Source organism: Pantherophis guttatus, chromosome 18 (assembly GCF_059756535.1).
Source record: "Pantherophis guttatus breed Tessera chromosome 18, ASM5975653v1, whole genome shotgun sequence".
NCBI classification, from domain to species: domain Eukaryota; kingdom Metazoa; phylum Chordata; class Lepidosauria; order Squamata; family Colubridae; genus Pantherophis; species Pantherophis guttatus.
In genome coordinates, this window is record NC_142080.1 from 12846892 (window position 1) to 12874268 (window position 27377).

The window sequence follows — 27377 nt, forward strand, 5'->3', positions numbered from 1 at the left end:
GTCTGCAAATGCTTGCGTCTTGTAAATTTCCTTCCTGATCTTCAGTCCTTTTATTTCCTCATTAATTCTAATTTTCCGTAAAAGAACTTCTAAGGCCAAAATAAACAATAATGGGGATAGGGGGCAACCTTGCCTTACTCCCTTACTAATTTGGAATGTTTTAGTCCTATGCTCAGTGGCAGACTTAGCCAATCAAAGAACAAAGTTGATCAGCCTTAATCTTGGTTAGGTTCTTTTGAGATCTAGCACATTGAGGGACACCATCACAGTGGGTCATTCCATAGTGACCCCTAGCTTTGCTCCCCATAATGTCGCTAATGTTATCAAGGGGGTTATCCAGGGGACCCTCCATATCCCATCCCTATTATCTTGGGGAGTAAGAGGCCCCTTGGGTCATGACACCAGCTGTCCCCCATGAGAACATAATGCGGTGATGTCACAGCCCCTGGGGCAGAGATATAAAGGCAGAAGGGATGAGAGGGGAGCTGTGGAGAGTTGAGGAGAGTAGAGGATAGTTGAGTTCAGTTGAGTTGTGTTGAGCAGAGTAGAGCAGAGCAGAGCGGAGGGGAGTGTTCTACTTTGTCAAATACCTCGCTGAAGCCTTTCAACTTTTATTTCTAGTCTGTCTTTCACAGTTACGTTGTTGGTAGGTTGGGCTATAGTTTCTTTTTGCATGCAAAGAACGAGTTAAGCAACTCTGCTTTCTCTCTGCTGCCTGTAATTTCCTTGCCGTCTTCTCTCTTTAGGGGACTTTTAGTTTGGTTGCTGTGCCAAACCAGACAGTTGTAGAGGTAGAAAGGAGAGACTCCCAAATTCCTCTGTAGATCAGCAGCTCCTTGGGCAGTCTGAGCTTGTTGACCCAGGAAGAACATGTGATAAATAGAGATAGATAGATAGACAACTAGATAGATAGATAGATAGATAGATAGATAGATAGATAGATAGATAGATGATAGATGATAGATGATAGATGATAGATGATAGATGATAGATGATAGATGATAGATGATAGATGATAGATAGATAGATAGATAGATAGATAGATGATAGATAGATAGATAGATAGATAGATAGATGATAGATAGATAGATAGATAGATAGATAGATAGATGATAGATAGATAGATAGATAGATAGATAGATAGATAGATAGATAGATAGGAGCACCAAGGACCCCTCCTTTCAACCTGGAGTTACAAAACTTCTCCTTTATTGACAGGATCTCCATCCAGTTCAAGAACTCCCTCTTCACGAGAGGATGGACCACATGCTAAAAAAGTTGCCCTTCTTGAAGAAGGAGGACAGCAAGGAGTCCCATCCACAAATTACGAATAATGACCCATGGCAGTGGAACAGTCACTTCTCTGGCTCCCACCCGTCCACTTCTTCGGCCACTCAAAGAACCACGCAGGTCTTGCCCCTTCTTGTAAAGGGTTCCCCAGCTCCAGTGGACATGAGCAAGAAGGCGCAGCCTCCAGCACTGGTGCTGCCAGAATTGGTGCGCAGGACCCCTCTGAGGGCTTCTCAGGGGGAAATGAAGCCTGGCCTCAAAGAGCCCCCTTCCTTGCCAAGGAGGCCCGAGAGGGAAAGGGCTCCGGGGAGAAAAAGCTCTCAAGACACCATCCTTCCCTCATATCCAGGTATAGATGCTACAGGGCTGGGCTACCTATGGAACCAGCCTTGTCCTATCACATCAGCCCACCCCACACAATCAATCCATCCATCCCTCCATCAATCAATCCATCAGGACAGAGCCAGAAGGGACCTTAGAGGTCTTCCTTCTCCAGAGACCAATTGCATTAAGCAATAAGTTTCTCTTCCTACCTTCTAGTGCTTTGGAAAATAAGTTGACCCCCTCCTCTGTGTGCCAGCCCCTCAAATACTGGAAGACTGCTCTCATGTCACTAGTACACCCTTCCTTCCTTTTCCTAACTACCCAAATCCAAATCCTGCAATCGTCCTTCATCAGGTAGGGACGTTATGGTGCAGACTCCATCAGTCAAAGAGTTTCGACTGTGGGGCCTAGGAAGAGGGTCTTCTCTACTGCTGCCACTGTATTAGGGAACATCTTACCCTCAGAGGTGAGGAAAGACCCCTCCCTCTTAGCCTTTTTCAAAGGCTAGATCTAAATTATAAGATTACAACATCATGAAATTTCAAAGCAATAAAAAATTCCAATTCCATATATAAGATGGTTGTCTAAGGACAGGAAGATCAGGGCCTCGAGACTTATGACACGTTTGACCCCTCCCTCAGGCTCAGCCTGGTGATCCACTACGCACTCCTTGTCTCTCTCTGCTTTGAGAAGGCTTGTCCTGTCGAATTGCCCATCAATCTCTGTCTGTCTCTTCTTCTCAGAACTCTCTGACGAGTCTTTCAAAAATTTATGGGAGAGCAGGAAGCCATTAAAAGGCAGACCCGTCAAAGAAATCTTGGATCTCATGGACGAGAGAGAAATATTAGAGACCATCTTGGACCATCTTCGTCCTTTCCAGGTAAGCAGCTGGGTTTGTGTCGCGGTGGGCCCTGAGGTCCATCGTGGAGAGGGTCCAGAAGCCAGGGCTGCCTCGGTGGAGATCATTTATCCCAAAAGTAGACAAATGTAGTTATAGAGAATTTGCTGAACTAGGGGGTCCTTGCTGGAAGGATCATGGAACGACCATGGAATGATTGCCTCAACCATTTTGGACTCCACCTCAACATCAAGACAGGATACTTAGGGACTGTCACCACCCCTGGAATGCTTCAAATCAATGGAGAAAACCTAAAGAAGGTGGACATTTTTTGGTATCTGGGATCCCACCTCCAATGTCAATGGTGACATCAATGGCGAGGTGAGAGCAAAGGAGAATGCAGCCTGGATACGTTGGCGAGAACTCACCAGTGTGTTACTGGACAGACGAATGGCCACCCATCTTAAATCTAAGACCTACAAGACAACCATCCGCCCTGTTGCACTGTCTGGCACTGAATGCTGGGCAGCAACAACAGGGACCGGAAGCTCTCTGCATGCCACGGAAATGCGAAATGGTCCTGAGTGTGAGAAACAGTCCATTTTTTTCAGTTGTAAACTATCCTTTATAACTTCGAACAGTCAGTAAATAAATGTTCTGACCCAAACACGACAAACCCTCTGAAGTGAACTCAAAGATTCCTTTATGAGGAGAGCCAGCAGCCCCGACAAAAAGTTTCTCTCTCACCACAGGCTAACAAGTCCATCCGGCAGGGAGAAGAATCGTTGTCTGCCACATCTATTCATCTCCGCCCCCTGCCTTTTATCCCCAGAGCTAGGGAGGGGCTTCGCTAGCAGTGGTGGCTCGTCTGTCCCAAGGACCGGCCCATAGATTTCCACTGCTCTCCTCTCCTCTGCCTTCTGTGTATCCGCGCGTCAGGCACTGGACCCAGATGTTCCTCCTCTTCCTCATCCACCTCCAGACCTGCGGTCTGTTGACTCACCATCTGAGGGCTGACGGATGGCCCAGGCTCCTCCTCTGTCTCTCTCTCTGCCAGCCCCATTCCCTCTTCCCCCTCGGAGCTCTCAGGTTGCCTTGATGCTGGCCCTGACTCCCACGCCGCCTCCTCCTCCTCCTCCTCCTCCTCCTCCTCCTCCTCCTCCTCCTCGTCCTCCTCGTCCTCCTCCTCTGATTCGGCTGCTGGAGGGCCACAACAATAAATGGTGATAAATCAAGTTCTCACAATTTGTGGCAGAGATTTTCCAACCGTTCATCTCAAAAGCTGCCTCTGCTCCAGCTGATACAATCCGGATGGTCCTTGTTACGTGCTTCGTGTCTGTCCCAGCTAGAAAAGTCAAATTACTTATAATATGCATCCGGACGCAGAAGGGAAACCAATCCTCCCCTTGGAAACACACAGAAAGCTGTTCCTTCCTCTGCTCCTTCACTTTCTCACAACTTCTTTTTTGTTGTTCTTGTTGTTGTTGGCAAAGCAGATTCCTTCAGACCACAAACTGCCCAGGAGGAAAACAAGCGCATTGCCGCCCATCGACCAGAAGCAAAGCACGTCCCAGGTCTTGTCTAAAGACAAGGTAAATATGCGGAGGTTTTACACTTTTAGGGCCGCAGTTATCTTAGATGCAACATCAGAAGAGGACAGCTTGCCATGGCCAACTCACCGTGGCTGCCCACGAGCCACAGCAGACTCACCGCGGGTGAATTCAACCATTCCGTTCTCTCCAATAATGTTAAAAATCATTTTAACATTTGTCGTTTATGTTTCATTTGTCCCTCCTTTGAGGCCTCCTTTCTTTGACGCTTCTGTTCCACCATTTCCTCGATATTAGACAGACAATGATTAATAGAACTACAGACTTGGAAGGGGGCCTTGGAGGTCTTCTAGTCCAACCCCCTACTGAAGGAGGAAACCCTTTCCCATTTCAGGCAAACGGTTGTCCAATCTCTTCTTAAAAGCTTCCAGTGATGCAACACCCACAACTTCTGGAGGCAAACTGTTCCACTGGTTAATTGTTCTGACTGTTTGGAAGTTTCTCCTTGGTTCTAGATTGGTTCTCTCCTTGATAAGTTTCCATCCATTGTTTCTTGTCTTGCCTTCGGGTGCTTTGGAGAATAGGCTGACCCCCTCCTCTTTTTGGCAACCCTTGAGGTATTGGAACCCTGCTATTAGTGTAACTCTTGTTCCCTGGTGAGTTGGCCACGGCAAGTAGGCCATGGCTAGTTGGCCATGGTTAGTTGGCCAAGCCAAGAGGGCCATGGCAAGTTGTCCCAATCTACCACGGAGAGCTAATGCATGTAAAAAGATGAAGCTGCCAGATCTCCACAGAAACCATAAAGGATCTCAGGACGGCCAAACAGAGAATCAGCAAAGGGCACCTATGGGGATGGGGGAGGGGGGTTAAAGTAGCTTTTCAAGAAGAAGAAGAAAGTCAAAATGGCAATTATTGACTTATTAGATTCGTATGCTGCCCATCTCCCCGATCAGGTCACCCAGGACCAGTTTCCGTGTGCTTGACCACACGGAGTCCTTTTCTGATCCTAATTTCTCCTATATTTCCTTTTCCTGGCCGTTTGGTGGAGCTCCCTAGGACTCACGGACTCTTTTTCCCACCTTCAGATTAGCCTCTACAAATATTATGGCATTAAACTGCGAAACTCAACACAGAAGGACCTGGTGACGGAACAACTCCAAAGCCTTCTAAGTTTTTCACTCCAGGAAGAAACAGACCGAGAGGTGAGTGGCAGTGGGATGCCTGCGGGGGCTGAGACCTCCATCTTTGTGGGGTCCTTGGGGCTCTCTGAGCTTGGATGTTTTCTTGCAGACGTTTAGTGACCCAACTAGGTCACCTCATCAGTGCTAGAAGAGAACAGGTTTTGCAGAATAGAGGTGAAGGGAGGAGGAGGAGGAGGAGGAGAATTGTGGGGTCCTTGGTGCTCTCTTAACTTGGTTGTTTTCCTGTAGATGTTTCATGACCCAGCTAGGTAACATCATCAGTGCTAGAAGAGAATGGGGGTTACAGAGAGGAGGAGGAGGAGGAGGACTGTGGGGTCCTTGGTGCTCTCTGTGCTTGGTTGTTTTGTTGCAGACATTTCATTACCCAGCTAGGTAATTTCATCAGTGCTAGAAGGGCCTGGGGTTTGCAGAGAGGAGGAGGAGCAGGAGGTGGAGAAGGGGAGGAGAAAGCGGAAGGTAAAGACAAAGGGTTAGGTGGAAATAAGAGCCTTGGTGGTGCAGCGGACTAAAATGCTGTTAAGTAGCACTTAGCTGCCAGCTGCCGGCAATTACTGTGAGTTCAAATCTCACCAGGCTCAAGGTTGACTCAACCTTCCATCCTTCCGAGGTAGGTAAAATGAGGACCCGGATTGTGGGGGCAATAAGCTGACTTTGTATAAAAAAGAACACCGCTTTGGGGGGGGGGAAGCCCTACTAAGCAGGTCTATACAAAAGTATGAAGGCTATTGCTTAACGCATTGTAAGCCGCCCTGAGTCTCCGGAGAAGGGCGGCATATAAATCGAACCTATAAATCAATAAATGTCCTAATTCACAAACATCGCTTTGCCTAGGGAATCTCGGAATCCATTCGAATGGCATCCTTTTGCCACCTGCCTGAGATTCTGGTGGCCCTGGAGGAGGCTGGCCAGTTCAGGCAGACAAAAGGACCGTTTGCAGTAGAAGCCCCCATTGAGGTAAGACCAGGGATGGGGTTGCAAGGTCTGAAACTCAGTACAGAAGGAGGCTGGGGGATTCTGGGAAGGAAAGTCCAATGTGCTTAGAAGGACTTAGGCTCCAGGCTGTCTGGTCTCCTCAGATTGGTCATAGATCTCGTAGATGTAGGTGGTGCTGAAATTCTCCATCTCCATCTCCTGGAGAACTATTTTATAAGGCTAGAGAAGATTAGGAGCTGCCCCAACAAACACCTCGAGTAGATCCAAAGGTGCTTTTTCCAAAGGCTTGGGCTTGGTTTTTTCCTGAAGACATTTCGCTTCTCATCCAAAAAGCTTCTTCTCTTTTGACCCAAGTCAGACCTGAAGAAGCTTCTGGGATGAGAAGCGAAACCTCTTCAAGGAAAAACAAAGTCCAGTTGCCTTGGAAAAAGCCCCTTTGGGGCAACCGTGACCTGGATGACTAAGAAGCTCCATCAGTTTCCATCCATTGCTTCTTGTCTTGTCTTCTGGTGCTTTGGGAAAGAGTTTGACCCCCTCGTCTTTGGACTGACAGGACTCACAGACTCTCTCCGAGAGATGGATTCGGACCACATTAATACTCTGCTATGGCCAGGCAGTCCTGGGAGCGCAAGTAGAGGACATGATGCCTTTCCTGGACAACATTGTCTCAGAAATACTCTATCAGTATTCCAGCATGAAAAAGGTAGGCAGGTTTCCACCCTCTACTTCTCTTAATGCTGAGTTTAATCACAAGAACAATTATAATCCGGAGTCCTTAGCTTGTTTGATTTCTTAAAGACATTTCATGACCCAACTAGCATGTTGTGGGAGAGGAGGAGGAGGAGGAGGAGGAGGAGGAGGAGGAGGAGGAGGAGGAGGAGGAGGGGGAGGAGGAGGAGGAGGAGGAGGAGGAGGAGGAGGAGGAGGAGGAGGAGGAGGAGGAGGAGGAGGAGAATCTATGGTCTTGTTGCATTTATTATCCTCAAGGCAGTGCTCGTGCATTACACTCTTTCTTCCTTTCCACACAACAACTCTGTGACGTGTTTTGGATTGAGACTGGCCCCAACTCACCTAGCTGGCTCTCGTGCCTAGGGCGGGACTTGAACTCACCATCTCCTCGTGATTGGCCCAAAGACAGTTGGCCTTTTTCCCTAAGGAGGAACTAGAACTCACCATCTCCTGGTGATTGGCCCAAAGTCTCTCAGCTGCCTTTCATCCTAAAGTGGGACTAGAACCCAGAGTGTCCAGTGATGTTTTGATTGGGGGCCCCCAGAGTTCAACCAAAGACAATCGGCTACGTAAAGGTTTCAGTAAATAAATACATCCTCTTCCTTCTGGTTTCTTTTCATTCCCACTGGGGTTTTCCAGGACGAAGGGCTGAAGAAAGCCTTCATGAGGTCCATCATCATGATCACCAAAGCTGTTGCCAACAGCAGGAGGCAAGACCTCGATTTGCCCCAGAAACAGGAACTGGTCACAAACATCGTTGTAAGTGGGGAGAGGGGGGGAGGCAGGTGCTCCTGGGCGTCTTTCTTTTTGGAAGTGAATTTGAACCGAATTGAATGCCAATCAATGGAGCCTGAAAGGTTTTGTTGCTAAGTGGGACATTTGTTAAGGGAATTCTGCCCATTGTACGACCTGTCTTGCCACCGTTGTTAGCCGAATCATTTTCGTTCGGTTAATCGCACGGCTGTTAAGGGAATCTGGCTTCCCAATTTTATATAGGTCATCAAGAGGCCACAGTTACCCACCCCTGACTTAAATCATGGTCACGGGACACTGCAAACTGCCATCAATGCAAGCTGGTGGCCAAGTGACCGAAATGGGGTCACAGGATCGCTGAGGAAGGGGCGCCTCTCGGAACTTGGCATCTGGGTCATAAGTAGTCCTGAAGAGATCCCTCAAAACTTTAAATGGTGGCTAAGTGACCAGTTGGAAGCTGGGGACTTCCTGTGTCAACCAGAAAAAGCGTAGGGCTGGGAAGAGGGCCAGCTGGAGGGTGGCCATATCTCAGGTTCTTTCTTAGATGGTTCTTTCTTCTCTTTTCAGGAAGTCATTGAAGATGAGCCCGCGAGACCCTTGTCCATCGAAAATCTCCATCAAGCGATCATCACCATCACCTGCATGAGGTATGTACCTGCCGAGAGACAGAGAGAGAGAGAGAGAGACAGAGAGAGAGAGAGAGAGAGAGGAAGGAGGGAGGGAGAGAGAGAGAAATCCTGCATCCTGTTTTGGTCACCACAATATAAAAAAGATGTTGAGACTCTAGAAAGAGTGCAGGGAAGAGCAACCAGGATGATGAGGGGAGTTCTGATATTTGAGGGGCTCTCAGAGAGAGGAGGGGGTCAACTTCCCCTCCAAAGTAGCTGAGAGCATGATGAGAAGCGATGTAGGGAAGCTTATCAAAGAGAGATCCAGGAGAAATTTCCTGACACCGAGAACAATCCATCAGTGGAACAGTTTGCCTCCAGAAGTTGGGGGTGCTCCATCCCTCGAGGTTTTCAAGAAAAGAGGGGACAACCATATGACTGGGATGGTTTAAGGACCATCAAGCAAGGGTTGGAGTAGAAGACCTCCGAGGTCCCTTTTAGCCTAATGAGTCTATGATCTTCTCACCCTCCTCCTCTTTTCTCGTCTTTCATCAGCCGTATGAAGCCCCCCTTGAACTCCGAGATGAGGTCTAAAGTGGTGAGAAAAAGCATCCAGAAGGTGTTTTCCTTGCCGGCTTACCTGGTGACAAAACTGAACGTGAACGGCCCAGGACAACCAGCTCAAACTCAGGTGAGCAGTCCAGATGGAGCCAAGCCATCTGAGATCCACCTGGAAATAAGCATGATTCAAAATCTCCTCCAAAACTCTGGATCCATCCATCGAGCCCAATGTCCTTTTGTTCCTCGTGTTCAGCCGAGAAAGCATTTCCTCCAACTCTGGAAGAAAAACCAGCCCTGCAAGACGGGCCACTCCGTTGATTGCAGAAGGGTGGACTTCAACCCCCAGAAGTCCGTGGCTGGCTCAGGATTGTTGGGCGTTGCAGTCCACCAGTCGTCCTAAAAGGGCCATAAGTTCCCCAGCCCTGGATTTCTTCCTCTTTCTTCCTTTACACCACTTCTTCCTTTAGATATTCTTTTTCTCCTTCTAGGATTTTTATGACCAGATGGTGACCACCTGCAACACCATGCTCACCGCCTTGCTGTCCGAGGCTCCCAATTTGGATTCCCTGCAGGATGTCTTGACGGTAAAGAGTGATTCTTTCTCGGGGTTGGTCAGCCAGATGTTTAGGCTGGATTTGGCGATTCTGTCCAGCTGTCGAGCCCCTCCCAAGGACCCGGGATAGGCAAATGTGGCTGTTGGGTGGACAACTCGTCCCATGGGACAATTCAACCATTCAATTGAACTCATTTCAATAGTTAAAAAATGATGTTCATTTTTGTCATTTACATTTGTTTTGTCCCTCCTCTGGCATCTTTTCACTAATGATTCTATTCCACTATTTCTCCGATATTCGTGTCTCTCTTGTCCCACGGCAAGGAGGAAGGGAGGGAGGGAGGGAGGAGATGATAATAAGAGTGAGGGAGGGTCTCAGGGAAGTCCACAGGTGCCCCTGACACGAGAGACGTTGAGCTGGCCACTCCCACCTCGGCCACGCCCCCCTCGAGGTCAAACACAACCTTGATTCGGCCCTCCATGAAATCGAGTTTGACACCCCTGTCATAGAGCCTCGCAGCTGTTCCGAGTAAAGCTGCCTTCTGCAATTGACCGATGCAGATTATGTCGATGCCGATGGGATTCATTTTAGCAACAGAAATTTTGGACTCATTGTGGTCATAAGTCGAGGACTACCTGTATTTGTGATGGTTGCAGCATCCTGGGGGGGGTGTCACCTGAACACCATTGGCGAACTGCCCAACTGGCTTCCGACAAGCCAAAGTCTACGGGGAAAGCGAGATTCGGCTAATGACTGCATTATTCACTTAAGGACCACAGGGATTCGTTCAACCCTGGCAAAAAAAGGTCGTAAAGCCAGTCACAAGTCGCCTAACATCCACCTTGGTAAGCACCCCAAATTCTGGTCGTAAGTCAAGGACTACTTATACAGGAAGTCCTCGACATACAGCCATTCATTTAGGGACCGAGCTGGGATGCTGCAACCGTCATAAAGATGAGTCATTGGCCAAGTGTTCAAATTTTGATCACGTGACCATAGGGATGCTGCAATGGTCATAAGTGTGAAGAATGGTCGTAAGTCCCTTTTTCAGTGCCATTGTAACTTTGAACAGTGACTAAATACTAATAGCACTTAGACTTACATACCGCTTCACCGTGGTTTACAGCCCTCTCTAAATGAGGACCCAGGTTCTTCTCCTATCTGGGTCCTCATTTTACCGACCTGGTAAGGACGGAAAGCTGAGTCAACCTGGAGCCGATCAGGATGGAACTGCTGAACTTCTGGCAGTTGGCAGAATTAGCCTGCAATACTGCGTTCTAACCACTGTGCCACCACGGCTCTAAATGAACTGTTGTAAGACTAGTTGTATTCCAGAAATCTTCAATTGCTACTCTAGTTTTCAGTCTAAAATAGACCTCAATTGACCAATGTCTCAAATTTGTTGAGCTCCTTAGATTTTCTCCCCAGTCCTGGCAACTTCTGTGGCTCTTCCAACTGTGAATCACAAATTCTTCCTTTCCTCCTCCTCCTTTGTTTTTCCTGGCAGCACATTAATCCCTGGATTGAATCTCCCAAGAGACACGAGAGAGAGAGGGCCATCAAGAGCATCAGACACCTCCTGAAGTTCGTTTCTGAAAACGTCAATTTCGACGTAAGTCACCGTTTGGGATGCGCAGTGAGATGTTTTCAAAGAAAGGAAGAAAAAGAAGAAAGTCCTGCTGCCTTTTGGAAAAAGCATCTTTGGGATGTGACCAGGAGGATAGAAGGAGTCCCGCTTGATGAAGGGGTTGGAGGAGAAAACCTCCACAGTCCCTTCCAGCAATTGAGGTTCTGGGATTCTAAGGTTCTAAGATTCAGAGATTCTGAGATTCAGAGATTCAGAGATTGTATGATTTAGAAATTCAAAGATTCTAGGATTCTAAGATTCTATTATTCAAAGATTCTAGGATTCACTGATTTTATGAATCTATGACTATGATTCTAGTCTTCTAAGATTCAAATATTGGATAATTCTAAAATTCTAAGATTTTATGTTTCTAAGATTCTGTGATTCTAGAATTCTAAAAGGTAGGATTCTAGGATTCTGTGGTGCTATGGTTCCTATGCTCTGATTTCAGTTGGCTGAAACCTTCATGAGCCCCCCTTCTCATCTTTCCCCTCCTTTTTGCTTCCTTTCATTAGCCCACAGGTGACTTTTCTTTGCTGGGACAGCTGGTGGCTTTGCTGGGCCTGCACGTTGGCGACACCAGCAAAGAAGTTGGCCAGACGTCCGCAGAGGCCGCCTACCACCTCCACCACCTCATCATGAGCAAAATGGGTGAGAAAGTTGGACTCCAAGGGCTGCCAGGAGCCCAGGGATGCGCACTGCCCAGGAGAGCACTGGGTGGCACAGCTTGTGGCGTGACCAAGACCCCGGTCGTTTGCCTGGGCAGAGATGCCTGGAATTGGCCGTTGGTATTGGCACCTCTCAGGGCCAGGGGTCATTTGAAGACTGAGTTTCTCACGTTAAGTGGATCCGTTAGGCCAGTGGTCGGCAAACTCATTAGTCAACAGAGCCAAATATCAACAGTACAACGATTGAAATTTCTTTGGAGAGCCAAATCGGTTAAACTTAAACTAGATAGGTAGGTACATTGTTATTAACTTAATTAGGGTACTCCTAAACTGGCCTTTGCTAAGAACGTCCTCAATCTGATGGAGGTACGTTCGCTGAGGTCGACCCCTTCCATCTCTCCCATCCACACTCGTCCTGTATACTTCTTTTGTCTATCTCCTTTCGTTCATCCTCTTTATATGTCCAAACCATCTCCTCGACACTACATCTTCTTTCACTCCACAACATTCCCTAAAATTAACTTAATAAACTTTACTTAAAGTTTTAAGTCTTAGTTAAACTATAGGTACGTTGAATAAAACTTGATCTCATACTTAATAACAATATTATTTATTGATAAAATTAAATTCCTTACAATTGACCTTACAATATCCATAAAATTAAATCATGACAATGACTGACAAACACTAATGTGAACAATGGCCTTGCATCTCCTTGGAAAGTTTGAGTAAGTCAGGTTTGTATGTTGTTTTTAATTTTAGGCACGATTCCAGGTTCTCATCAATAAGACAACTTCTCAATTTACTCTTTTTTTTTTTATTGAAAAAGTTTTCAAATACAAATTTCCCCCCCTTTTTTCCCCCTCTCCCTCCTCCTCCCTAACCCCCCCTCCCCACCCATCCCCCCCTGTGACTTCTTCATAACAAAAAAAAAAAACCTAATTCATAACAGATTACTTACTCCCTCCTCTAGATATTGACCTTTACTTACTAAAAATATTATTAATATTATAACATCCCCCTTTATCCATACATTTCAGAAAAGAGAAAAGAAAGGGAAAAAAAAAGACATTATACTATGACATTATAGAATAACTTCTCCACTTTAAAACTATACAATAAGTCCTACTTTAACATTTAATCTTCTATATATATTAGTATAACATTTCAAAGTGGCCTTCCCCCTAAAATCTAGTTTAACATTTATTCCACTCTATCCATTTCCTCCACTCCCCTAAATATATCACTTAAAAATCCCTTTTCTTAGACTAATCAATCTACTAACTAGCTTATTCACCCACTATCATGCAAAATTACCATACACAACATTTCTTAATATCTTTGAATCACTGCCCACACTACTTAAAAATATATGTCTATATTTTCCATTATATCTAAATAAAAAAAAAGAAAAGACAATGACTTTAAATTTATAATCCATGTAGTATCTTCTTTGAGGTCTTTCCACTGGATTGGTAGAACCAACATCCATAATCGGGTAACATAGCTTACTGGTGCAACAGTTTATTCAGGATCTTCAATCATATCTGCCCCCGTCAGTAGTAAATATCTTCTTATATGTATAAAAGTAAAAACAACCACCCGAGTGACATTATAATTATATTCCATATAGTAATAATTGTGGGTTTCATCAGGATTATTAATTCCCATCATCGTAGTGGGTAACAACCCGATCTTCTGCATGCCCCAGCATAATTCTCTTGCCTTGTAATTCAAGATAATATAATATGTTTATCAACACAAAAAGAAATTCCAAAATGGATAATTCAAATCCATCAGTTTAAGGCTCGTTTCACATCCCCAAATTACGGCCATGCAGAGATCTGCCACAATCCTCAGGATGATATTAACCAATACATCGCCTCTTCTGTGTTTACACATAATCATTCATATTTTAAAGTCACTGGCTTCATTGTTGCCTAATTTAGAAATTTCTATTTTTATGCCACCTATTTCTTTTTTTCTTTTCTTTTTGTGGGTTTGGTTTCCATCCTGGTTTCCTTTCTACAAATTGTGTATCATCTGGTCGGTTTTTATTCTGCTTTGTAGATTGGTCTTGTTGGTTTTGTTTTTGTATCTCATGTTTCTTTTTTATCCCTTATACATCCCCTAATTGGTTTCCATACTTATCCTTGCCTTGATAAGTCATCACATTAATGTTAGATGCCACTTCTCTCAAATTTGTAGATAGTCCAGCTGGGGTATCCAATAAATCCAAAGGCAATTCATCTAGTACAGTCTCTGTAATTCGATATTTTACCTTTATTTCCGGCTCCTTCTGCTTATCCTGTATTATACCTGAAGATATTAAGTTCATTTTCAACCTATTTTGATAAAATTCTTCCGCTCTTTCAACAGTATTTAGCTGATATCTTTCTCCTTGGTATCTAAATATAATACCAACTGGGGCGTCCCACCTGAATGAGATATTTCTCTTTTTTAACTCATTCACCAGAAAACCAAATTTCTTCCTTTCCATCAATATCTTAGGTGGGAGTTCCTTGTAAATCCAAATCTTTCTTCCATACAATTGCAAATTAGAATTGAAGGAATTTTGCACGATATTATTCCTAATTTCTTTGTCTGTAAAATAAATCACCACATCTCTAGGCAATTGCCTTTGCTTGGCAATCCAGGAGTTAATTCGATAAACTCTGTCAATCCTACAAAACACTTCGTCAGGTTGAACCTTTAGAATCCCAGCTAGAAATTCAGAAGATATTTTCCTTAAATCCTCTCTATTATTTTCCTGCAAACCTCTTAATCTTATCGCATATTCTGTGAAATTATATTGTACCATTAAAATCTCTTTTTCAATCTTCTGTTGCAGATTTTCTGCATTACCATACTTTTGATCAGCATCAGCGATGTTTCAACAGGCTTGGAAAGTGAATCGAAGTTTCTCTTTCAAAATCTTGAGCAAAAAGAGATCATTGGTTTTCGAATGAAATAACTTCTTCTAACATCGAAAAAATGGTGTTTCCTTTCCCCTGTAGTTTACGATTAAGCTGATTCAAATGAGACGTAATATCTACCATGAAATAAAATTTTTGGATCCACTGATCGTTCGTTAGTTCTGGATAGCGAATCCCCTTCTCATGGAGAAATGCTTTAATTTCTGTTAATAAGGAAGCGAAACGTTTCAAAACGTTTCCTCTTGATAACCAACGTACCTTGTTATGCAGCAGAAGATCGGCGTACTCGCTCTCCATTTCAACTAAAAATCCTTTAAATTGGTGATGATTAAGAGGTTTAATCAGTATATTCGAAGACATTTTGACTGTTCTGTCTTTCACTGTTTTAGCAGACAATGGTAACTCTTTAATTTTTTTTAGAATATCGGCTTTGTTCTTAAAATCCTGAAATAGCTCTTCGGATGCATTTATAAAACAACTTTTTATGTATTCGCCGTCTGTATATGGTTTTCCTCTCTTAGCAATCTTTTGACTAACCACAAAACTTGCAATATTAACATTGTTGGAAGATTGAATCCAGTAATTAAATACAGAACTTGATTTTTCTTGACTCTTCTGAAGTTCCTCAACTGCTTTCTTCCTTGCATCACCGACAGGATATTTACTACTAAATGGCACGTGTTTAGTTTTAAAGTGTCTCTCCAAATTTGATTTCTTGTTATGCACCAATTTTTCCTGACAAATGAGACAGGTCGGAAGGCCATTTAAGTTTTGAACAAACGCGAAAGTCTCGGTCCATTCAACTTTAAATTCATGGTTTTCGTCTTCCGTTTTTCTTTGCTTCTTCTTTGTAGCCATGTCAAACAGGGCACCTAAAAAAATGTTTCATTTTATAATAATAAAGCCACCAACACAAAATAATTACAATTCTTAAATTGATGACAAAAATACCTGTAGGATTTGCAGCTGGTTGGAAAAATACAGGTAACTTTATGCTCCGAGTAGTTACTTTTGTCACCTGGGCGTGATTGGCGGATGCGACTAGCACTAACCACTGCACAAGGAGATTGCTGACTGACTGGCTCACTCAACTCGTGCATGAATCGCGTGCGCCTCTCCCACGCTGCGTATCCCATGGCCCACCTGCGCCGCGTCTCCCGTCTCCCGTCTCTCGCCCGCAAGACACCCCCACTTCTTCTAACGCCACTTCTTCAGAATAGATTCGCCCAGGCCGAAAACCGACTTCTGCGCATGGGCCACGAAGTTTCAATCGCACTGTGCGTGCGCGCCCGCAGGTGGTATTTTGTGGAAGAGCCACACTCAAGGGGCCAAAGAGCCGCATGTGGCTCGCGAGCTGCAGTTTGCCGACCACAGAGTTAGGCTAGGCATCTGCCATCAGCCAGCCTGGGCTTGTGAGTCTTGGCACATGGATTGGGTCTTAGCGTGTTTTGCAAAGCCACCTTTTAGTCATTGGATGGCTGCATGTATTGCAGGAAGCCAGAAAACGGGTTAACCAAGTTACGGGTTGAGTGGGCATTGTTAAGGAAAGTTGTTAAATTTGGCTAGTTAAAAGCTTAACCCAGTGGCAACTTTAAGCCATGTGGATTTCAATGCCCAGAATTCCCCAGGCAGCACACAATCAATTCACAACCTAATGCTTCATTTGCACATCAGACCAAGGTAGTCTGGGTTAAATCCGGTTAGATTCATTCATTCATTTGTTCATTCGTTTGTTGGTTCATTCCTTCATTTATGTAATTTGTCTCTTATGTAGCCCTATATTTCCCCTCCATTTACAGTCCCATCTATTGTGTTAACCTAGAAAAGGGGTTGCAGGTAGTCCTTGACTTACAACAATTCATTTAGTGACCATTCAAAGTTTAACCGGCACTGAAAAAAAGTGACTTGTGATTGTCTTTCACACTTACGACCGTTGCAGCATCCCCATGCTCACGGGATCAAAATCTGGACACTTGGCCACTGACTCCGATTTATGACGGTCGCAGTGTCCCAGGGTCATGTGATCCCTTTTGTGACCTTCTGCCAAACAAAGTCAATGGGGAAGACGGATTCACTTAACAACCGGGTTGCTAACTTAACTGCTGCGGCAATTCACTTAACCACGTTGGCAAGAAAAAAAAATCGCAACATGAGGCAAAACTCGCTTCATAACTGTCTTGCTTAGGACTCAGTTGTGGCCGTAAGTCGAGGACTGCCTGTAATTGGACCACTAAAGAGGTCATTGTACCTGTTTCGTTCCTGATCAGTGAGATAAGAGAAAGGGGGGGGCAGAGAAAGAGGGAGCGAGGGGGGAGGAGGAGGACTGGTGTCTCTGAGCTTTGTTGTTTTCTTGTGAAGGTTTCATGACCCAACTAGGTAACGAGAAAACCACCGAGCCCAGAGAGCACCAGGGACCCCTCAGGTCAGCCCTGAGCTACAGATCTTCTCTTCTGTTGGAATGACTAAACCGGCCGTCAGACGAAGGATGTTCAGAAGTTCCGAATGCCAAAATCTGACCTTCTCTTGTTTTCCTCCCTCCAAAGCCAAAGAAATGGATGACAAACCTAGAAACAAGAAGGGGAAGGTCGTCACTTGGCTGAGGGAAGACTTCTCCTTTTCGGGCCCAACAATATTTTATAATAACATCTCCAAAATGGCTACGGTACGTTTTCGTTCAGCATTTTGCCTGGCTTCTTATTGACCTTCCTTTTTCTCCTCCTCTTGACCTGGAGATACTCAAAAAAGTCAATATCACAGTGGGGACGGCAGGCTCCAAAGGCCGGAGGGTGGATATCCATCCCCCACAATGTCTAGGAGCAGGCGATCTCGGCTGCCATGTTGGCTTCTTTCACCCACATCCTAATATCACGTGGTGGATGTCATGGAATACGGCCTGCCTCTCTACATGGGGTGCTGTCCCCAGATACGGGTCAAAGTCTCTGGCTTGTCAAAACCCTGATGCATCTCTTCATGGTCTCCTTTTCTTCTTTCCGATAGGCCTTTGGCGAGCATCTGAGCCCGTCTCAAATAAACGACCTGATCTTAAAAGCCCTGGCAGCTCTGACACACCTGGACAAAAACATTTCACACACTGCGGGACTCCTGCTCAATTCGTTCTTGGAAGAATGTGGGATGGACATGGAGGAGGTAAGAAAATGGCAGGGTTTGGAGCAAAAGGGATAGAGGAGATTTTGTAGAAAAGAAAGATGAGAATGGGTGAGACCTTGTTGACTTGGTGACAACACTTCGGCTGGATTTAAGAAGGCTAGGGTTGGATGGAGACCACCAGGTAATCTTAGGGCTGTTGAGAAAGTTGGTCATCCCTTGGATTTCTCTTTTGCCATAGCTGCCCATGATCCTCAAGGAGATCTACCGACGTCTCCCGAAGATCTTGGACCCTGCCACCAAACAACAAACGCTAAAGGCAGTGTGTCACCTGGCGTCCAAACGGGTGAACAAAGTCGTGGATATTCTCCTCGAGTGCTCGGTGGCGTGCGATGGGTAAGAAGAACCTCAAGGAGATGTGCCTCCTGTTTTCTTGTACTCTACAGAGATTCTCAACCATTTGCGATAGGGGTGAATATCTGTAGCTTGGGGTGGGCAGATCATGTGCTGATTGGGGGGGAGGTTGCATTGGGTTGGTTGAGGGCCAGTGCAGTCGCTGGTTGGCTGTGCAGTCGATCTGAATTCTGAGAGCTTCCTAGGCTGGTTGTCTCCACCATCCAGGTCATGATTGTCCCAAAGGTGCTTTTCCAAAAGGCAGCTGGACCTCCTTGGTTTTTTAACTTTCTTGGTCGCCACACTGTAGAAACAATGCAGAGACTCTGAAAGAGTGCAGAGAAGAGCAACGAAGATGATTAGTGAACCGGAGCCTAAAACATATGAAGAAGAGTTGCAGGAATTGGGTCTCTCTAGTTCGATGAAAGGAAGGATTGAGGGGGGACAGGATAGCAGTGTTCTGATATCTGAGGGGCTGCCACAAAGAGGAGGGGGTCAACCTATTTTCCAAACCACCTGAGGGCAGGACAAGAAGCAAAGGATGGAGACGAATCAAAGAGAGAAGCAACCTACAATGTGCAGAACTTTCCTAGCAGTGCAAACAATTAACCAGTGGAACAACTTGCCTCCAGAAGTTGTGGGTGCACCATCACTGGAGGTTTTCAAGAAGAGATTGGACAGCCATTTGTCTGAAATGGGATAAGATTTCCTGCCTGAGAAGCGGTTTGGAGTACAAGACCTCCAAGGCAGGGGTGAAATCCTCTGGTTTGGTCTGGTTCGCCCGAACCGATAGTAATAATTGCTATTGTTTGCCCGAACCGGTAGTAAGAAAAAACGCTTTAAAACGTACGACAATCAGCTGTGCCGGGCAATGTCGGAACCTTTTTGTAATTTCTAATTTGAGCATTTTTTTACTACCAGTCAGCTGTGAGAAAATCAGCTGTGCCTGATTGTCTGTGAGGTTCCTGTTTGTTGCAGGGGCCATTTTGTGTAAAGTCCAGCTGCTTCTGCATTGTATGTGAGTCAGTTGTGTAGCTTTTGTGTTACTTTTGTGTAAAGTGTGATCGTTTGCTTTTGAGCTCTCTGTGATTCAGTGAGGTTCTGCATTGTGTGTGAATCAGTTGTGCAGCCACGCCCACCCGGACACATAACCACCAAGCCACGGCCGCCTGGTCATATGACCACCAAGAAACGGCCACCCGGTCACATGCCCACCAACCAACGCCCACAGAACCGGTTGGGAACATTTTTGAATTTCACCACTGCTCCAAGGTCCCTTCCAACTCGGTCCTTCTGTGAAAAGCACCTTTGGGTTAATTCTGTAGACACACTGCTCCTAGAAACCTCCCCCCCCTTGACCAGTTCTGGGTTCTCTGGCACTTCCGGTGGCGCAGAGGCCCTCCTTTGAATGGCTACCAGACAAACGGTTGCAAGTCGAGAACTACCTGTAGCTATATCTTTTTCCATGCCTTAAAGCAGTTCATTTGGCCATCGGTTCTCTAACCCTTTCTTCCGTTGGGGGGGTTAATCTATCTGGAATGGCCGTCTCTTTGAAAATGGGGAAAGAATCTGATTTTTTTCCCCAATCCATTTTTCCACCTGCACAGAAGTGCCAGGGAACTGTGGAGGGCGCTGGCTGCAGACCCCTATGCTAACCTGAAGATCATGAAGCCCCTCCTCAAAAGGCTTGATGACCACGATCCCAGCACCGAAGCTATTGGGAGGGGAACAAGCAAATCCATCATGCCCATTGCGGTAAGCCCTCAACCGGTGGCTCTCCTTTCCTGAGATCTGCAGGTGGGCCAGGCCTGAGGAAAGGGGGAAGGGGCTGAGCAGAAGAGTCACCCTCGGGGGTCTCCTCATCAGGAGCAGGCACGCCCTGGCTGGAGGGAGGCAGAGGGCAAACTGGTGGGGGCTGAAATCGGAGCAAAATTTGAGGTAAGCCCCCCTTCCCCCCAAAGTGCCCCATTGAAAGTAGAGGCATCTGTGGGCTTCCTCACCAGAACAGCTTTGATATTCATCCATCCATCCATTCATCCACCCATTCATCCAGCCAGCCAGCCAGCCAGCTCTATCATCTATCCACCCATCCATCCATCGGTTCATCTATTCATTAATCCATTCATTAATGTATCCGTTCATTGATTTATTCGTTTATTCATACATTCCTTCATTTATTCATTCCTTTACTCATCCAATCATTCATAATTCAATTGATTCCTTTATTCATTTCTTACGTTATTTCTTACAGAAATAACTAAAAAAGAGTTTGATTTAAGAAAATACATGATAGGAACCAACAAAGGCAAACACCCAACGGAGTACTTTGTGTCATATCTTATTTTAAATATTCTTAATCTGTATTTTTATTATGTGTTATATTGTTTTATTACATTGTTGTAAACTTCCCAGTGTCAGATTGCTCAGATGGCCGGTGGAGAAATTTAATTAATTAAGACCAATAGATTTGTAGTCCAGGTTTGAACTGTGGGGTCCTTGGTGCTTACTGAGCTTGGTGGTTTTCTTGCAGATGTTTCACGACCCAACCAGTCTAACCCTACCTCTAAGCGTAACTCTTCCAGCACTGATGATGTTACCTAGCTGGGTCATGAAACATCTGCCACCAAAAAACACACGCTCAGACAGCACCCAGGGCCCCTCCAAGGACCCCTAAGAGGTGGAGAGTCAAGAGCCCACTTAGGAATGAAGACAAACAGAGAAACGTGAGGTTACCGATCTCTTTGTCCCCAGTTCTGTCTCACTTGCGCTACTCGTTGTCTCCCTTTTGTCCTGTATCTACACCCCACTGGCCTCTCAAAGTCTGGAGGGGGTGTAGAATGGGAGTTTCAGAAGTCCCACTTCTAGCAACCTTTTGCTCCGTGTCTCAGACATGGACATTCCTGGCTCAGCTTTCATGGACATGAGGATTTTTTTCTTTCTCTGGGCACAATGAGAATGTATCTGCCGAACAAAACTCTGCATTGGCGACAAGAAGGGCATCCAGCCAGGAAAGCCTCAGCTCCTTTCAGTTGCCCAGACTCCACCCCGCAAGGGATTAGGGGGTCGTTAAAAGAAGAAATAGATGATGATGAGGAATCTAAGTAACCTGATGAGCCCGAGCTGACTCTCCTCTCCTCCTGTTTCTAGGCCACCAATGCGCTCTCCTTCCTCCTCTCGCTTCCTGAGGCAGCAACCATTGTCCAGCATAAGTTCTCCAGCCTGCTCCTGGCGCTCGTGACGCACATCTATTTTCTGCTGGGAGCAGGCAAGAGCGGGTCAGAACAGACCTACCATCTGGGGTAAGGAATCTCCTGGGCCCAATCTGGATCCTTTCTCCATTTCTGCAAAGCTCAGGAAACAGTCGTTAAGTGAACTTTGTCCCATTTTGCAACCTTTCTTGCCAGAGTGGTTAAGTGAATCATTGCACTGGTTAAGTCCCATGGTCGTTAAGTGAATCTGGCTTCCCCGTTGACTTTGCTTGTCAGAAGGTCCCAAAAGGGGATCGCGTGACTCTGAGACACTGCGACCGTCATAAATATGGGTCAGTTGCCGAGAGTCTGAATTCTGACCACATGACCATAGGGATACTGTAACGGTCGGAAGTGCAGGGGGATCAGCTGAATGATTGGCACCAACTCTTCTGCCTTTGTTTCATTTAGCAACGCAGTCAAAGCCGTCAAACACCTCATCTTGCGCACCGGCTATCAGGAGGAGTTCAAGGACTTAGATATGGTTCAATGTTGGGCAATGCTGATGAGTCCTGAAAGTGTGTTTGAAGGCATTTTCCACCTGGTCCGGTAAGAAATTAAAAGTCAAAAGAGCTTGGCTACGAGGGGCAGTGGGTGAGAGAGGGAGGGGAGGCAGAGGGAGAGGAGGAAGAAGAGGAGGCAGAGAGATAGGGGGAAGGGGAGAGAGAGGGAAGGGGAGAGAAAGAGGGAGAGAAAGAGGGAGAGAGACACACTGAAGGCAAAAGTGAGAGAGAGGAAAGATTAGAGGGGAGGAGAGGGAGGGGAGAGGGAGAGGGAGAAAGAGAGAGGGAGGGTGAGAGAGAGAGAGGGAGGGTGAGAGAGAGAGGAAGGGGAGAGGGAGAGAGGGAGGGTGAGAAATTCTCTAAATGGAGTAATTCATTGAGTAATTCATTTATCGATCATTCAGCTCATGATTTCTCTAGCTTGGTGATTTTCTTCTCCCTAACCAGCAGATCTTGTCTGATCTCTCCATATTTATTCTCTTAGGATCTTGTTCAACTACTCGAAACATGAGCTGAAGGTCATGCTCCGACAGGCTGAGACCTACGTGCGCCACCCCGATTTAAGACACAAAACCATTGGGATGGTTTTCTTTTCGGAGGTGAGGAGACCTTGAGATGCACCCCAACCTTCTGGAGCTCAAGGAAAGTTGCCCAGGGTTCAACAGAACTTTATGGTTAGAAACTAGAAGTTGTGGGTTCTCCATCACTGGAGGTCTTGAAGAAGAAACTAGACAGCCATTTGTCTGACATGGTAGAGGGTCTCCTCCTTCACCAGGGGGTTGGGCTAGAAGACCTCCAAGGTCTCCTGGTATTCTGTTAATCAGTGGAATGGCTTGCCTCCAGAAGTTTTGGGAGGGAGGGAGGGAGGGAGGGAGGGAGGGAGGGAGGGAGGGAGGAAGGAAGGAAGGAAGGAAGGAGATTGAGGGAGGGATGATGGGAGGAAGGGAGGAAGGAAGACTCAATGACCCCAAATTCCTTTTACTTTTTGCATTATTTTTTGTATTCTTGCAACTATCATTTACACTACCTATCAGACAGTCACAAAAGGGATGACGTAACCTCGAAACACTGCGACCGTCATATATATATATATTTATATGCCGCCATTCTCCCGAGGGACTCAGGGCGGCTTACAAAAACAATATCCAATACAAATCACAATAAATTAAAATCAACAACCCAATTAAAACAATTTAAAATTATAACAATGTACACCCATAACGGATCAGTTAAGTTGACGAAAGAGCCACATCTTCAACTCAAATATGGACCGGCAAGTACCCAAATTTTGATCACATGACCATGAGGATGCTACCATGGTCATAATTCTGAAAAATGGACGTATCTCTTTTGTCAGTGCCGTTGTGACTTTCAGCGGTCACTAACCGAGGACTGTGTTTATTTTCTTTTTCTCTCCCCGTAATGGCTGAAAGTGGCATCCTTAGTCGAGGCTCTCAGGGAAGTTCTCTTCCTTGGCTTGGCTAATGCTCCATATCTCCACTCTTCTTCTTCAGCTGCTGTTTCACCCGGAAATTTGCCAATTCTTTGTCATCCAAGACATCCTCCAGGTGCTGAAGGAATGGATGACCCAGCCATATCCGCTGATACAGACTTTCAGCGTTAGAGGACTGGGGAACCTCATCCAACACCCGTTTGAGGTAAGAGATGGGGGGCAGGAAGGGAGTGGCTTCCAAGGTAGTAGCAGGTGTGACCTCGCTCTCTGGGAAGTCTACAAGGCTGGGAAGGAGAGAAGAAGGAGAAGAAGAAGGCAACCAGCAGAAAGAGGACAGCTAGAGGGGTGTCTCTTCTACAAAGATGGCTGCAACCCTGGAAGATCTGAAGGTGCAAGTAGAGGCCAGATCCTCTTGGAGGACATTTGTCTGAAATGGTATAGGGGTTCTGGCTTGAGCAGGGGTTGGACTCGAAGACCTCCAAGGTCCCTTCCATCTCTGGTATCCTGTTAAGGACCAGGGGAGACCTGAGAGCAGTCTTCCAGTATTTGAAGGGCTGCCCCAAAGAAGAGGGGGTCAACCCATTCTCCAAAGCCCCTGAAAGCAGAACGAGAAGCAGCGGATGGGAACTAATGAAGGAGAGAAACAACCTGGAACTAAGGAGAAATTTCCTGACCCTGAGAACAATTCATCCTTGGAACGACTTCCCTCCAGAAGTTATGGGTGCTCCATCACTGGAGCTTTTCAAGAAGAGTTTAGATAACCATTTGTCCAGCAGAGTCTAGGGTCTCCTGCTTGAGCAGGGGGTTGGACTAGAAGACCTCCAAGTTCCTTTTCAACCCTCTTCTTCTATGCTCTGTGGCCTTCTCTTGCGTTTGTCATGATCGCTGGGAGACTCAGAGAACTCCAGTGACCGTTTAATTGCTCGTTTCTTTCCCTGCTTCCTCCAGAAGAACATCTTGGAACCCCTCTTGATGCCAGTGCTAAACTGCGCTTGTCACGAACAGAAGACCTTGGCAAAAGAAGCTATAAGGACCCTGCATTTCCTCCTCAGGAACCTCGATATCAAAACCCATGCGGTGAAGGCAGTCAACCTCATTCCACTCCTTCTAAAACATTTTCATGATGTAAGTCAACCAAATCATAACAAACTGGTTTTCCACCTCTCTCTCCCTCCCTCCCTCCCTTCCTCCCTCTCTCCCCCTCTTCCCCCCTCTCTCCCTCTCTTTCTCCCCCTCTGCACTCCCTTCCTCCCTCTCTCTCTCTCTTTCACACTCTCTCTCTCCCTCCTTCCTCCCTCCTTCCCTCCCTCCCTCCTGCACTCCCTTTCATTCTCCCTCTCCCTCTATCTCTCTCTTTCTCCCATAAAGATGGGAGAAAGTCCAGAAGGAGCTGCTAAGATTGAACAACTCTGGTCTAGATCAGGATTTCTCAACCTTGGCAACTTTAAGAGGTGAGGACTTCAACTCCCAGAACTCTCCAGGCAGCATACTGGAGTTGGGGTCCCCATCTTTGGGGCAACCATGACCTGGATGATTGACCATCTCCATGGACATTGAACTGGGAATAGGTGTACTCTGAACTTGTGTGTTCTCCTGCAAACTTCAAGAAACTTCTGCATGGCTATTCTGCTATTGGAGGGACTAACCTGTCTCTCTTCCTTCGTAGGACGACATCGAACTGAGGAATACCTCCATCACCATTTTCGGCATGCTCCTGAAAGGACTGAAGGAGTTACGGAACAGTAATATGGCCGAAAACATCCTGAACAGCCTTATTCCCCTCCTCATACAACTGTCAAATGATCGGACAAAAGAGGTGAGTTGAAGGGCTGGCTAAGCTGAGCTCCTGCTCTGATCATGCTACCTTCACAGAGACCACTCTGTACCCCCATCTTCACTCAGAGCAACGTGGTTGTACCACGTGGACACTCTGGAGAATGCAAAGACATTGTAGACAATCCTGAAGTTGTGGGGTCCTTGGTGCTCCCTGAACTTGGTTGTTTCCTTGAAGACCTTTCATGACCCAACTAGGTGACAGGATCTCCCTCTTTCCTCCCTCGGCCAGGTCTCCAGGAAGACCCTCGACTCCTGCGTGTCCTTTATGAACTGGGGGGGCTTTCCCAGCAACTTGTTTGACTATGAAATGTACACCAGTCTTCATAGCATGTACTCCAACATCTGCTACGTGGTTGTAAGTAGGAGCCAAGATGGCCTGTTTTCTTCCAGATTAGAGTAAACTAACCGTTTATTTCTTTATTTTGCCCTGCATTTCTTATTTTTATAAATAGTTCAAGACGGTGGGCATCCCTAATACTTCTTCTTTTCTTCACAACAACCCTGTGAGGTGGGTTGCCCTGAGCGAGAGGGACTGCACCAAAGTCACCCAGCTGGCCATCGTGACTAAGGAGGGACTAGAACTCCCAAAGTCACCCAGCTGGCTTTGACCAAGAAAGCAGCCCCTTGGTTAAAAAAAAAAAAAAAAAGCTCTATAGTTCATTGGCTTCTTTGTTGCCTTGTTTTCCCCAGATGAATAAATGCAAGCAAAACCTTCCTGCGATGTTGGATCAGATGCTGGGATTCCTGAGGAGCCGGAACTCTTCCCATCGCGAGGCAGCTGCCCTCTTAATTGGTAATCACCAATGCCAACTCTGGAAGGAGGGCAGGAAAACCCAAGACAGGCGGGCGGCCTTGTCACCAAAAGAATCTATGCAGAATTAAGCCATGTCGCTTAATCAGACTGGAAGCTGCTCTTATACCGTGTGGCTTCTCCGGAACGGCTACGATCGCGCAACAGTTTCTCAGGCAGTTCCTGCCCTCTTTCTTAAGGGTATCGCTGCCGTTGTTAAGTTAGCCACATGGTTGTTAAGTGAATCTGGCTTCCTCCCGGATTTGGCTCAGCCGAAGATCGCAAAAAGTGATCTTTGACCCCCAAGACACTGTAAGCGTCATAAATACGAGTCGGTTTGCCAAGCATCCGGATTTTGATCTTGATGTGGCAACACTTCTAAGTGTGAAAAGCAGTCGTAAGTTCCTTTTTTCAGTGCCATTGTAACTTTGAATGGTCACTAAATGAACTGTTAGAAGTCGAGGACTACCTGGCCTGTATCCCTCTCTCTTGTATAGACAAACCCACAGCCGTGGCTTTTTCTCTGGAAATATTTCCAGCTGGCCTCCCATTCTAGTATTAACTGGATTCAAGGCTGCTTAGAATTTTTTCCAAGATGATGGTTGTTTGCAGAGTCCTAGAACATAAAGTAATAGAGTTGGAAGGGACCTTAGAGGTCTTCTAGTCCAACCCCCTGCTAAAGCAGGAGACCCGATTCCATTTCAGACCAGTGGCTGTCCAATCTCTTCTTTAATCTCTTCTTGAAAGCCTCCAGTGAGGCCTGGAGACAAAAACAGAGGAAGAACGGCTACCCCTCGTCCTTCTTATTATTAGACAGACCCAATCCCTGGAACCATCCCGTAAAGTCCCAAAGCGACTCTTCCAAGTGGAAACCAATGAATTGCACGTTTTTTTCCTGAATCAGTCGATTTAGCCGTCTCTGTTAACCCCACCAACGTTTTCTTTTTACGTGCCCAGGCTGCTGCGCGCAATACATGCAACCGGAAGTGATGACTTCAAAACAAATGAAAGAAGTTTTCCTGGGTGAGTTTCAAAGTTCCCTCGCTTGAAACAAGGAGTTTTTCTCCAGAAGCTCTGTCGCTGATCAGGGCTGGTTCTCACGGTTGATCCCGGAAATCCTTTGTTTTCTGGATTCGTTTCAGGTCTCCAGGATCTGCAAGGCGATTCCGAAGCCTCAGTGGCTCAGGCTGCAGCTGACTCAATGCAAGAAATCTTTCGGCAGTGTGGCCATCTGATCAAGCCGGGTCTTGTTAGTAGTCAACTCCTCTCCAAAGGCATCAGGAGGATCTCCGAGACCAAGCAATAATAGTTTCATAGTTTCATAGTTTCCATTATTGTCATGGCACCTCATAGAATGAAATTAAGTGCCATCCTCACTGTATATTATACTTTTTAAAAACCCTATAAAAATAAAACAAAAACACACTTCCTTCACATTGTATGCAATTGAATTAAAAAACCCTCGTATTGTATTCA

General features: G+C 46.0%; 1 protein-coding gene across 1 annotated transcript; it reads left to right on the forward strand.

The window, feature by feature from the left end:
- Positions 1-486: 486 nt before the first annotated feature.
- Positions 487-27335, forward strand: LOC148111601 (maestro heat-like repeat family member 5). The gene is made up of 27 exons (XM_087880803.1): positions 487-646; positions 1219-1639; positions 2358-2494; positions 3949-4044; positions 5088-5204; positions 6036-6158; positions 6691-6840; positions 7506-7625; positions 8187-8266; positions 8783-8918; positions 9277-9372; positions 10850-10954; positions 11485-11620; positions 17117-17235; positions 17571-17720; positions 17920-18074; positions 19679-19826; positions 21219-21370; positions 21731-21868; positions 22307-22421; positions 23337-23480; positions 24224-24400; positions 24942-25091; positions 25341-25466; positions 25802-25904; positions 26859-26924; positions 27044-27335. The coding sequence occupies exons 2-27, from the start codon at positions 1258-1260 to the stop codon at positions 27205-27207; spliced, it is 3585 nt and encodes a 1194-aa protein (XP_087736929.1). The 5' UTR covers positions 487-646; positions 1219-1257; the 3' UTR covers positions 27208-27335.
- Positions 27336-27377: the final 42 nt, after the last annotated feature.